General features: G+C 52.8%; 2 protein-coding genes across 9 annotated transcripts in view; one reads left to right on the forward strand and one right to left on the reverse strand.

The window, feature by feature from the left end:
- INPP5B (inositol polyphosphate-5-phosphatase B) overlaps positions 1–13,563 on the reverse strand; it is a 38,374-nt gene extending 24,811 nt beyond the window's left edge. For 6 of the 8 annotated variants that reach the window (XR_015798542.1, XM_088154212.1, XM_088154205.1 and 3 more), the window contains exons 1-8: positions 13,050–13,269; positions 12,444–12,541; positions 11,957–11,986; positions 9,152–9,265; positions 5,976–6,063; positions 4,946–5,077; positions 4,668–4,769; positions 4,350–4,464 (exon numbers count right to left, since the gene is read on the reverse strand). Coding sequence is in view for 7 of the 8 variants with exons in the window: in XM_088154212.1 (XP_088010338.1) it covers positions 4,350–4,464; positions 4,668–4,769; positions 4,946–5,077; positions 5,976–6,063; positions 9,152–9,265; positions 11,957–11,986; positions 12,444–12,541; positions 13,050–13,198 (828 nt within the window). In the remaining variant the exon portion in view is untranslated. Of the gene's footprint in view, positions 1–4,349; positions 4,465–4,667; positions 4,770–4,945; positions 5,078–5,975; positions 6,064–9,151; positions 9,266–11,956; positions 11,989–12,443; positions 12,542–13,049; positions 13,270–13,292 lie in introns of those variants that run through there. The other 2 variants (XM_088154186.1, XM_088154218.1) reach the window with 2 other exon arrangements.
- LOC148216940 (uncharacterized) overlaps positions 1–13,585 on the forward strand; it is a 589,705-nt gene that overhangs the window by 150,722 nt on the left and 425,398 nt on the right. The window lies entirely within an intron of this gene.

Here is a 13,585-nt window from a genome sequence, read left to right on the forward strand (position 1 = left end):
GAAAAGGAGACTGAGGCATGACTTGTTCTTGATAACTAGAAGCTCCCTAAACTAGCAAATCATATCATAAAATATAACAAAAAATAATAGGCATACTGATGATGGATCTTACATAAATTCTCTTCTGGAGAGCTCGAGGGTTAGGGCTTTTTTAAAAAGACAGGAGCAACAGAGTCATCTGGCTGCCTGGTGGGAGGCCGTTCCGTGCGGTGGTTGCCACTGAGTTTTCAGGGGTTTCTCGCTTTCCCCAGAATCTCAGGTGGAGAGGAGCCCAGAGCACCCCAGCCTGAGATGCCCATGTTGGACATGAAGCCTTGACCTGGGTGGACAGTTCCAACCCTACCCTTTGAACTGTAACTGGGAGCCTCAGAAGAGAGGCAAAGACAATGAAATCTGGGTGTTAGAACCTGCATCACCCAACTGTTGTTGTTTTCCATTGTATTGCATTCTTTGGGAGCTGGATTGATTTGTTTCTGCCACTTGTAAATAAGGGGGGGGGGGTGGCTGTTAATGGTTATAAGGGGAGTTGGGAAGCAGCTTAACCATATATGGGCAATTTAGACTGGCTTGATGGCCGGCCAGGCAGCTGGGGCCCAAAGAACCAGGAAGAAGCTCAGGGAGGAAGGAGAGAGGTCAACAACAGGTGAAGAGGAGTCACGATGCCAGGCAATAAGGGGAGGGGGGATAAATAGAGGGAGGTTTACCCAAGGCGTTAGTTTTAGCAATGTTCTGTTTACCAGCTACATGTACCTCTTAATAAAGAAGTATTTATCTGACCCAAGCCTGGTTGTGTGAGAATGCTTCAGAACTGAGAGTTGGACATCGTGGACTTGACACTGGGTCTCTGTTTTTACTGTGGAGCCTCAGGGTGGCTGGCAGAGTGTGGCTGGCAGGAAATCCAATGACAGGGGCTAGATCCTCAGAACAACCACCAGCAAGTGCCCAGTTTCTTCCACCGCAACAAACCAGGGAAACTTCACCGGCCTCCCTCACAAGAGCTTGCAAGGGGGGCTATCCAGCAAATAAGGAGAGCTCATTCTGAAGAGAACAGGCAAGCATTTTTCTTTACCCCTGTTACCTTAAGAATCTGGTAGCAAGGTAGAGCTGGAAGCTCTTATCAATTCTGAGGCTACCACGAACTTCATTGATGTGGAAGCGGTGCAGGGATTACAGCTACTGACAGTAGACCTGCTAAGACCCATGGAAGTAGGTAGGCCCCATTGTGCGTTGTACAACTCCGTTGCAGTTAACTATCAACAGACAAACAAAGTTCCTGCCCTTTTACATTACAGCCTCTTACAAGTAGCCGTAGTGCTAGGCACCGCATGACTACAGCTCCATAACCTTACAGTATATTGGGCAACGGGGACATTCTCTTTCTCCTCCCCATATTGCCAGCACCACAGGGGGCGAACAGCTATGCTCTCCTCGGCACCCGTGCAAGCATCCAAGCAGGGAGGTGGAGCTGCCTGCCAAGTATGCTGATGTCACAGATGTCTTTCGGGGGCAAGAAACTACTGCACTTCCTCCTCACTGGGAATGTGTTTGCACGATTGATCTGAAACCTGGGGCAAAGCACCCAGCTAAGTGACACTATCCTATGTCTACCAAGGAGCTAGCTATTCTAAAAGAATACTTGGATATAAATCTTCAGGAGGAATTTATCAGACCATTGAAGTCCCCAGTGTCAGATTCAGCCAGCATGGCTGGTACGGCAAAGGCACTGCTCAGCTTCACCTAAGTCAATTTCGCCGCCCAGGCACAAGCGGAGAAAAAGGGAAGTGAAACCGCAAGCGGACGCTCTAATGATTGGCAACAGGTGGCAGCGCTTAACTCAAAACCGCAAGCGGATACTTTGTATCAGTGCCGGCTCCCCTCGGGCGCTGCAGACAAAGGGGAGCGCAGAGGCTCGGAAGGGAAGCGATCAACGAGCGATCGGGAACTCCCGGCTTTGCGTGCAAACAGGGAAGCCCAACAAAGGCAACAACAGCACAACCCAGAGATGGCAATCAGAAAGACAAAAGCACCGGACTGAATCTGCCATTGGGGCGAGGGGGGATTACTGCAGGTAATCTGTAACTGAGCAACGGGTAAAAGTGCAGGAATGGGGAAGCTATAAAATACCACGTAAGCTATGCCAAGCCAACCCTGGCTTTGACTGTACTTACTTATGTTACGCTTGAGTAAACCTCTTTGCTGAACACACGTGTCACGAGAGTTTCTCTGAGACGAACAGGGTAAACCTTACAAAAAGCCAGGGTTCACCTTTGAACACTACCCAGTATCACCGAGGAGCGCTCGCAATTCTATCCCCAGGACAGCCAAGTATTCCAAGCCTGTCGACTTTAACTGAAATGGCCAGCAACGGAGAAGGCACGAGCCAGCGGTGCAACGAGGAGCCCAAGCCCAAAGGCGCAACAGCGGGACCGGCCCAGAGCGAGGGGCGCGGGGACACAGCCGAGAGGGTGCTGGAGGACGCCAGGTGGTCGTTTGGCATCGGCATGGGGCCCGATGGGTCAGCAGGATGGGGAGTCACAACGGGTTGTGGCTTGGGATCCAAAGCCCGGGAGTTGGAGGAACACCTAACCCGCTTGGATGCCAAATTCGAGCAGCGGTTAGAACCCATCCAGGCGATGCTGCAGGCCATACTTCGTGAGAATGAGGCCCCTGCAGCAGAACCACAGGCGGAGAAGGAGTCGGGCGAGATCAACGCTGGTCCGGTGCCCCATTCGGCTCCGAGGACACACCTTGGAGGCGAGGTATCAGGAGACCAACAGGCGGCGGACACGCTGCGACTCCAGGGCCTGAACGGAAAGTTCTCGGGGGACCCCGAGCAACTACCTTGTTTCCTCACAAAGGTGAGGAATTTTATGAAGCAGAGTGGCCACCTTTTCTCCAATGACGGGGAGCGAGTAGCCTACGTGGCCGACTTATTGGAGGGCCAAGCAGCCGGTTGGGTCGCCCGTCTATATGACGCCAACGCAGCTGAGCTAGAGAGTTTCCCGGAGTTCATGCAGGCACTCCGGGATAGATTCGAGGACACGCTGAGTGCCAGGCAGGCCAGAGACGACATCCAATGGCTGAGACAGAGGGAGAAGTCGGTGGCTGAGTATGCCCTAGAGTTACGGTGCATAACAAAAAAACTCACTGATTGGCCGGAATCCCTGAGGGTGGACTATTTCAAAAACGGGCTCAACTTGGAGATCCTAGAGAGAGCGCTCGGTCGGGACAATCCAACCACACTAAACCCCCAGTACAAGGATATACATCTCTACTGGTAGTAGTAGATCTTTTCACCAAGATGGCCCATTTTATACCATGCAGGGGGCTCCTGACAGCACAGGCCGTGGCACAGCTCTTTTTAGACCACGCATTTAGGTATAGAGAAATGGTTAACCACACAACGACAGAGGAAGTCAATTCACTTCCAGAATTTAGAGGGTCCTTTTCCAGTTGCTGAATGTGCAGATTCACTTGTCTTCAGCCCACTGCCCTTCCGCAAATGGAGAGGTAGAGGAACCTAACCAGGTATTGCAGCAGTATCTAAGCTGCTACAGCACATACAGCCAAGGTAACTGGACGGCACTCCTCCTGTCAGCAGAATTCACATATAACAATTCTGTGCACTCATCAATTGGCAAATCACCATTCCAAGCAATGAATGGAGTCCACCCATGAGTTTTACCTACAACCACGCAGCAAAGAACTGTACCTGGTGCCACAGAATTTCTCTGGGAGCAACAAGCAGCTCAGGAACTATTAAAAGAGCAACTACTAAAGGAGAAGGCAGCTTACAAAAGAACTGCGGATGCTCGTAGGCAGGAGGGGCCAGTGATTTCGGAAGGGAACAAAGTACAGCTCTCTACTAAGTTCTTAACATCGACCAGCCGGTCAAAGAAGTTGGACACTAAGTTTGTGGGCCCTTTCATTGTCATTCAATGGGTAAACCCAGTAGCATTTCATTTGCAGCTACTGGCTTCAATGAAGGTCCACCCCATCTTTCATTGCTCCTTGCTAGTCAAGGAAGTGCCTCCAAGCACTGAGATCCCAGGATCCACCATCCCCACCCATGAAAGTGGAAGGGAAATAGGAGTATGAGTACGTAAAAGCATAGAACTCAAAAGGGTGTACCTTCTTTTTCATACGACTGCATATCCACTATGTCAGAGTAGTACCGATTTAATCTGGCAGGATTCTACCTATATAGCGTAAGCAATAAAGGGACTGAACTTGGCTGGACTGTCATCCTTGGGCTGGGCCTGACCTCCTGACGGAGTGCCATGGGGTCGGCCATGCAGAGAGCAGGGCTTCAGAAGGAGAGGCCCCTGAGCAGCCGGAGCCCCACCTACCGTCGCGTACTTGGCTCCTGGGTGGAGGCTCTTGGTCACAGCTTTAAACCATTCCTCTTCTCTGGGTGTGTCGTGGAACACAGCAGCCTCTCTGCTTGGATCCAGTGCCTGAAAGCTGTGTTCAAGAGAGGGCCTGAGGGGCCTCGCACTCTCCAGGAAGGAAAGAGTTTTCCTCCCAGCACAGGAAAGAAAATCAGGCGATAATGAATGGCATGCAAGTTACTGCTAAGCTGCACATTTGCCCGTGGAGCAGGTATCGGACTGGGGCAAAGCTCTCAGAACAGGGCCGGAGGAGCATGGGAAGAGAGGCGGACTTACCCCACACAGTAGACATCTGGAGGCTCTGGGTCATGGCTCAGCCAGGGCAGAAGGCTTTCCTGGGGTGACTGGCCATTCACATTGTATGAACCAACAAAGAACCTGCAGGGAACAGTTTATCACCCTCCATTTTGCCAGGCAGAAGAGACTGTCACCCTCTGCCCAGCTCCCTTCTGGGGTACGCAGACCACAGCCCTTTGCTGGGAGCCTCTCACTTCCTTCATGCAAGCTGAGGGGGCATCCCTCCCACCCAGAGTTCCCCGCAAGACCACCCTTACTTGAAACAGCAGAGGAATGTGTACAGGTCCTCCTTCTGCAGGAGCTGGGACCTGAGGGTGGATCCTCTCCGGTCCAGGGTCTTGCTTGACACCAGAGCATCTGAGGTTCCCTCCCTGTGGAGCTTGCTTGGCCTAGAAATGAGGAAGGAGGCAGAGAAGAGGTCTTCCAGGAGGGCTGAATCAGGACAAAAAAGGAGGCAAGGACGAGCTCAAAGCAAAGGTGGACTTAAATTATTGCCCAATCAGCAAATTAAAGGGAGTATGATTGCTCCTCTCCCCTTTGGCTAGCGGCAGCTGGCAGCCAGCGTGGTGCTAGGCTCTTCTTCCTAGCAAACAGCCATCTTAAAAGGCCTCTGCCAAGAACCTGCCTTCTCTCGCCCCCCCCCTTCTGCTCCCATAGGTCCAGAGAATGAGAAGGGCTGCAGGAGAGCAGCTGCTTTTCCTCTCCTGGTGAAGGAAGATGCAGAAAGATGGCAACACCTGGGCCTCCTCTACAGCTGTTCTCCAACAAGCTAAGCAGGTCTAGCCCTGCTTGGATGGGAGACCAGCAGGAAAGCTGCTGGCTAGGCTGGAAATGTGGAACATTCTGGAAGAAGGCAATAGCAAACTACTTCTCTAGAACTGCTTGGGGAAAACCTAGTCATGCCCCTGAGGGCATCAGGAAGCAAGGGAGACTTCGCCTACAAATAAAAAGGCAAGTTTTCAAGTGCCCAAGATTGCACTGGAGACAGGAAGAGGCCTCTGCTTTTATTTGTTCCAAAGGTACCCCAGCCTTTTGCTTTCCACCACTCAGATGGAATGATGGTTCTTCCGGTGAAGTTTGCTTTCCAAAAGACTTGGTCCCCACAAGAAAACTGTGGGCAGTAACAAATCAGAAAGAGGCATTTGCATACTGTCAATTAATGGCAGTTTAAAGCTGCCCCGTAACGGAAGCTGTCTTGACAGATGCAAAAAGTGACACAATAAAAAGAGGGCAAAGCCCCACCCAGCCCCTGAGAATGTTCTGCTGGGGGGATTGTGAGCCACCTACCTGGGGGCCCCACCAGCCACGCTCTGCCCCTTGCTGCTGCCAGGCCACGTCTCCCCCTCTGGCGGGCAGTCTTCTTTCCCAACAACACCTGGAAGCACCAAACCCCCCTGAGACAGAGCCTGGCCAGGTCTTCCTGCCAGCGGGAGAATGGCAGGCCAGGACAGCTCCCCTCGGGGAGGGGGCAGTAATGAGGAAGGGCAACCATCGCTGCTTTTCACATAGTCCGGAGGAGGAGGAGCCGCAGGCCCCTGGGACAGATTCCCCCAATCTGCAGCAGGGCTACCAAGAGCAAGGCGCCTCACGGCCAGTTCCCAGACTCAGGGGCACCCGGGGGACACAGCCTGGCTTCCACAAGCCGCTCCATCTCAGCCTTCGCTCCAGTCTTGGAACTAAAGCTGTTTTCACTTGGAGCTTCAGAGAAGTCTGGGCAAACAAACAAATGTCCCCACCCCGAAAAGGAGTCTGGTTGCCCCTTTTCCAAAGAAGACATTTTGTTCCAAGGCATCAGCTTCCAGGAGCTGCTTCACCAGACACCCAGAGCAGCTTGGCTGACGGAGAAGGATTTCAGCGCGGGTGAGGTGGGGAAGGGGAAGGGGAAGGGGAAGGGGAAGGGGAAGGGGAAGGGGAAGGGGAGGGAAGGGAAGGGAAGGGAAGGGAAGGGAAGGGAAGGGAAGGGACCACCGAAGCAGCAGGGCACCCGTGAGGCAGGCTGCCAGCACACTCTCCTCCTGCAAGGAGGGGGAAAAACAGGCTCTGTACCTAGAAATGGCTCCTCAGATCGGGGTCGTGGGAGCTGCTGCTCTGGGGCCAGAGTGGGTCTGCCTGCATGGAGGAGAGGCCAGCCTCCCCCACCCCAACCCGCCACAGCAGGCCAGCAAAGCTTGCGAGGGAAAAGCCAAAAAGGCTGATAGAGCATGGGGCAGCAAACACTCTCAGGGGGATCCCCTTCCTGGAATTCCTGGACCACGAGCATGTCCTGCCCTCCGGTCCTTCTGAAAAACGTCTGCTTCCCAACTCTTGCACTCCGACGGACGTCAAAGCCTCTAACCCGTTCCAAAGGGCACCACAAGCACAGCCAGGTCAGATTTAGGCAGGAGAGCTGCTGCTCTGGTGGTTGACCTTTACTCTCAGTCTCAGTCCGGCTCAAGCGGCTTGAGGACGTTTACCACAATACCGCTGACCAAATGCCCTCTAACTTCGGTTCGCTCATTTCTTATTAACTTTCAAGGATTCCACCGGTAGGTTTGGGGAGCAGTTAACACAGTGGGTTCCTGTTGGCTTCATTCAAAGAGATGCTTGACCCAAGTACTCAAAACCACTGTGCTCAGTTACAGATATACTCTTCTTGAGCCAATTACTTGAGAGAGAGCTGGTGGCCTCAAAATCAAGTGTTTCTCATTGGTTCCTAGGACCCTGAAAGCAGCCCAGCTTGAGTTCAGATCTGGCTCGGAGACAGTTTAGTGCTGAATTTTCCTGGTGGCTCCCTTTTATTGGTTTCTGATACTATCAATGGATATCTATCAATGGATACTATCACAAAAACTTAGGCTTTTTAATAATATTTGTTAATGGAAAAGGTGTGATCAGATTCCTTCTGGATTTTTGGCTACCGCTGGCTCTCCTCCTACAATGTTTATCAGTCATAGGATCTTTCTAGACTAGCTTTATGCGTTTGGAGGTTGAAAGTACTGGCTTGAAGTGGCTCTGCTTCTACCTCCCAGGTCACCCCCAGAGGATAGTGTTGCAGGATTGGATCTCAGCCACTACAATTAAGGTACGGGTACCTGAGTCACGTCTAGCTCTGCATGGCAGGCAGAGATGCCTGTATGCAATGGTGGAGAGTCAGGGTTTTCTTGAGGGGAAAGAAACTGAGTGGAACCATAGGGAGGCTGAGGACAATGGCTGCCAGTTCCGGAGAAAAGGGTTGAGTAATTTACCACTTCTGGAGTGGGTCACATTCTTTTGGCAGGAACAGGAGGGAAGGTCAGCATTATGAATCACCAACGCTCACAATTTGTGCCAGCCTAGATGCCAGGCAGCATCCCTCAGGCATGAGTTTGGGCACATACGCTTGGGAGATTCCCTCAACTTCTCCTCTGCTAGACAGAGAAAGTTTTGTTCTTTTAAAAAGCAAAGGCAGAATGCTGGGCACATGAAAGAGGACATTTCTTTGCCTGAACTGGGACTAATAATTGGCTGAAATTCTCCAAGAAAGCCAGAGGAGGTCCAGGGACAAAGAAGCAGAAAATTCTCCTTTGGGAGTCTGCTTATTTCTGGGGAGTAAGTAACTGTTCTGGTTAGATATTGCATTAAGCTGAATGTCTTGTCTGTATTCAAAAATTTGTTCTCTTATTCCTACTTCTCTGCATAATTAGGACATTCTAATTTCAGACAAAGTTCAAGTTTTACATTTTTCTTTGATCTCTTGGCATCTAATATGTAAAACACAATCCCCGCCCCCCTCTCTCCCGAGATCCCTAATTATAGTGAACCAAGACCATCTTGTGGTCTACCCAGAGCACTGCATATAATTTCGTAAACTGGGTTTTATCTATCTTATTTTTAAAGTGACTGGGCTTTTTAAACTCTTGCAAGAGTGGGGAGGAAGGATTGAAACTACTGGTCACCTTACTTCATTTTCTCTGTTTTTACCTTTTATTCTCCAGAAGGGCAGGACGGGATGTGAGCACCCCATCTCTTTTGCTGACAGGGGTCAGGAGGGAACGGCTGATGAGGCGCCCCCCAGAAGAGAGGGGGTGGCAGCAGTAACCACCAGGTAGCTGCGCCAGGGCCTGAGATAAGCCGGGGCCTGAAGAGTCAGTGGGCTTCGGGCACTTCACCCTGTGGGCCCAGACCTGCCCCAACAGCCTGTCCCTCGGGATGCGCCTTCTTAGATTTGAGGGTTGGACCGGTCTCGCTTTTTAAATTGATAGGACCCTGCTTGGGAGATCGGGCTGCCTGAAGGACTGATTTTATCTAGAGAAGATGCAGAAAGGTGCTGGGAACAGCAGCGAACCTGCACCCCTAGCTCCCTCTCCTTGCTTATGCCACAAGAACCTCCCCAGGAAAGAACCCGGTAACATGCACCAGCAACCATCCGGGCCTTTTTGCACTGCAGAATTAAACACCAGCCAAGCAGCAGCAGCAGCAGCAGCAGCAGCAGCAGCGCTTCCTACCTGCACCGCAGCATTTCCTGACCTCTCTCAAGAATGTCTGTGTCTGGGAGCCAAAAGGTAGCTGCACAAGCAAGTTGGCATCAGGCGAGACAATTTGGAAGGTTACATCTGATCCTGTGTGTGAACAATGCAAGAGAAGAGTAGCCTTTCTGTATGCTGAGCAAGGTGACTCTTCCACGGATATGCCCTCCATCCCAGCCATGTCAGCATTCAACGGAGCTCTCCTTCAGGGCCCCGAGTCATTCCAGGCCAGCTTGATCCAGCCAGACCCTTTGCTCCACCAGGAATGAGCAGGAGAGGCCCGCCGGCTCTGATCCAGCTCAGCTGGAGCTTCTCTGAGCAAGCAAGAGGGAGGCAGAATAGGAACAGGGCAGCTGGCAGGAAGAGAGGGGAGTAACTGTCTAGAAGAGGAGCGGGGTGGGGGTCCCCAGAACAGCTCTTGCCTGGGGTGAGTGACTGAGTGGCCAACTCTACTGGGAAGCTGCAGGAGGAAGAGATGTAGACCGTTTGCAGAAGAACAGAACAGAGAGGAGGAAGGGAAGTTGGGCGGCAAAGGTCAAGGACACTTCTAGGGGAGACATCTAACAAATTTCCCCTCAGTTGACTGAGGTTGTAGCCTGAGAAGGAGCAGGAAAGAAATGCCTTCCGCTAACGTTGCCTTGAGAAAGAGAAACCACGGTCTGAACAGACAAGGCAAAGCACCAGGACCAACAGTGCTCATGGCACGCTTGAGCTCCTGCTGAGAATACTCTGGTGTACATTTCTACAACTACAATCTCTGAATTCAAAACCGGCCTTGAGGCCATCAAAGGAGAGGGATGCACAGCCGTTAGGAAAGAGAGGGACCTTGCACCAGCTCCCTGCAAAAAGACCAAGGGGAGAGTTTGGACCTTGGCAGTGTACAACGAGAAACAAAACAAACCTGTATAGACCAGCCCTGTTACCTCCCAGAATGGCTTGTCCCCTGCAGTTAGGGGCCCCTCCCCACTTGCACCTCATCATGGCAGAAATGTGCCCCAGATCCATTCGTGACAGAACTTTCCCAACTAGACTTCTAGGAAATAGCAAGGCAGGAGAGCAGGAATGAATCAAATGCAAACGTGCCACCACTGTCCGTGCGCAGGAGGGGAGGAAACAGAGAAGCAGAGGTCCCCGTGAGGGTGGTACTTGGTAAGTGCGCTCAGCTTTTAAAGGGTGCCTAGATATACATTCAGTACTCTCTCTCCTATCCAGGGTCTATTATGGCTGCCATTTCAGGATGACAATAGCCATTTTGTTCCTATCCATGTTCATGGAAGTCTCTGATGGGTGATGGGTACCCTATTTTAAGAATGACCTGGATCAAGTGGAGCATGTCCAAAGCAAGCAAGATAAAGAGACCAAAAGAAAAAATTAAGAGGAACGGAGGTGCTGGGTAAGTTAACCTGGGGAAGAGAAGAAGTGGCGGCTACAGGGAGATGTGACAGTTGTCTTCATGCATCTGAAGGGCTGAAAAGATGCAGCGGAACTGTTCAGAGTTGCTCCAGAAGATAGGACAAGGAACAAAGGCATTAATTACAATAAGTAGATTTTGGTTGGACATCAGGAACAATTTTCTAATGCTAGGGGTTGTTCAACACTGGAACAGGAGACAATGGACTTTCCTTTGCTGGAGATGTTACAGCAGAAGCTGGTCAGGGATGCTGCAATGGCCAGCCAGCTTTTGCTGTAACATCTCCCGCAAAGGAAGTTCCTGCACTAGAGAGGTTGAATTAGATGATCTAATCATGGGATGTAACTGTTTCATTTTATTCTACTTTGTTCAGGCCCCAGCCTTGAGAACTGTGTCCAGGTCCGAGCACCACACTTTAAGAAGATTTTGGAGAAACTGGAACTGGTTCACAGAAGAACTATAAAGATGATCAGAAAAGTAGACTCAGGGATGAAATGATAAACACTTCAATTTATCTGAAAGGAAATCACACAGAAGGTCAAGATTTATTCTCATTCCACACTGGAACAGGATATACACAAGTAAGTTGCAGGAAGGCAGTTTTCAATGGAACATTAGAAAAAATGTAATAATAGAAGGAATACATTTGGCAGGAAACTGACTACCCAAAGAGATGGTGGGTTCTAATTCATCAAAATGTTCAAGTATAGGCTGGACAGCCATCAGTGGTGGAGCAAAGGGCTGGGCTTGATGACTTAAATGATGCCTCCAAATCCTGGGATTTTATGATCTGTAGAGCTAAAGCTAGAAACAGAAACTCACCATCATCAGCCTCTTGTGCACTGCGAATAAAAATGACATACCAATGTGACAGAGTAATAATTTATTGTATTCTTTGTCTCTGTGTGCCTTAAGCTTTCCAGGAAATACTGAAGAGTCATACCGTATGTGTCTATGTACATTAAATGATCAAGATAAAAATGGTCCTCTGAATTATTAATGAATAAACTGATTCTATCCCTTGTGGGTACAGTGATGAGGCAAGAAAAAGAGGCTGGTGAAGTTTAGAGGGGTCTCTCCCTTCAAGGAGGGGGCTTCCCCCTGCTACTTCCGAGTCTCTTGCCTCTTTTCTCTTGATTCTCAGAAGCAGATTTTTCTGCACAGAATAGACCTCTGCACATTGGTGACTCAGGCCCCACAGGCTGGTTTTCTTGGATGCAGAATTTGGAGATGGGGGATGATTTTTATTCTGGTGCACAACTGAGACTCACAGTAATGCCCTTCTCGCAAGAGAGGGAGGTGGAAAGGGGGTTGCAGAAAGGGGTGAAACAGTTTCCATTTGCAAAAGCTTCAGCAGGAGGCAGCGTGCTTACCTAGGGTGGGCAGCCCCGTCTCTGGAACAACTGTCACGAGAAAGAGAAGTGTTAGCCTGGACTGGCTGCTGTTAGTGGAGGTGCCACAAGTGTGCCCCCTCCCCAGCGCTGATCACTGATGAGTAAGAGACAAGCCTGTGTGGCAACAACTGATGTTGTCCTTGGTCTGTGGGGAGCCGGCTGTCTGGATTCATACAAGGTGCCTAACCAAGCCAGGGAAAACTGTAGCGGTGGTATTTGCACGATCTGCTACCTTGGTTCAGTTTGGCGGGCTTGGCATGTTGCTCTTTAGTTAGTTTTTGGTTCAGTGTATTCTGCAAACCCGGAACCTGGATTAATTTGGTAACCGGCTAAGGGTGTCATGTCAATTTAGCCTCTGAGTTGGACTGGTTCAGGCTCCTCTCTGTAGGTGGAAAACGGATCGTTTCCAAATGGGCCACAATCAAGGAGAGGAGCAAGCAGGAGGGATCGAAGCCCCCCACGGTACCTTCTTCCAGCGCAAAGCCCTCGTCCATCGGCAGCACCCGCTCCAGGCACACGTCCTCGGCGGCAATAGCCATTCGGCGGTGGGTGTAGAGGCAGAGCCTGCGGGCGCAGAGCAAAGAGAGCCCCTCTCCGGTGAGCCCGCCCACACCCCGCCCTCTCCCGCGGGGCCCCACCCCTCGGCCCCAGCGGCCCGGCTGGCAGCCGCCTCTGCCCCCCCGGCAGTGCCGAAGGGGGCCTCCAAGGCCCCGGTTTGGGAAAAGGCGCAATCGGTAGCGCAGCGAAGAGCGACCGAGGAGGCGCGCGCAGGAAGCCTTTCCCCTCTCCGAGCCCCAGGACCGGCGCTCGGCGCGAAACGGATGAAGATCCGAAGGGGCGGCCGGGCGAGGGCGAGCAAGCTGCCGCCCCGCCGGCGCAGAGCACGGAAGTCCTTTGGCTCCTGCGGGGCCGCTCTTCCGAACCGCGGCACCCTCCCGGACCCGGCAGGGGGCTTTCCGCGGGGCCCGGTCTCCCGAGCCTGCCCCCCGCCCCCCAGCGAGGGCGGCGTCTCCACCTCCGCGGCCGGGCGCTGGGAGGACGCCCGGGCTTGGCTCGCGAGGGGGGCACTCACAGGCATCTCCCGCCGCTCTCCACCAGGCCCAGCAACCGGCTCTCCAGGCTCGCCTTCCCCACCAGCAGGATGCCCTGCACGGCCTGCGGCGGACGGTCAAGGGACAATCCGGGAAAGGGCCGGAGGAGGCAGGCGGCCGCCCGCCACATCAGCCACGCAGGCTCCGCCCGCAGCCGCGGCGCCCCCGCTCCCCCCGGGCGGCATCGGCACGAGCCCCGCCGCCGCCATCTCGGCCAAGGATACGGCGAGGCACGTCTGCCCGGCGGCGAGCGTCTCCTGGATGGCCCCCGACTGGTCCATGCGGGGCTCGGGGCGCACGAAGAGCCGCGGCTGCCTCTCGCCAAGCTGCGGGGCGGGCGGCGACGGCGGAGGGCGGCGCCCGGGGGCGCTGACGAAGGCGGCGGGGCTGCCGAGTCAGGTGCGGCTGGAGGGGCAGAGCGGGGGGGTCCGCCAGGGCTGCAAGGCGCCAGGCGGTGCCCCGGCAGGAACGGGCAACGACGGCGGCGCGCGAGAGCGCCGGACGGAGGGAAGCCTCC

This window comes from Python bivittatus, unplaced genomic scaffold (assembly GCF_059951505.1).
Source record: "Python bivittatus isolate LINGU-HERP-01145 unplaced genomic scaffold, Pbiv_v1 ctg000040_np1212, whole genome shotgun sequence".
Classification (NCBI taxonomy): Eukaryota; Metazoa; Chordata; class Lepidosauria; order Squamata; family Pythonidae; genus Python; species Python bivittatus.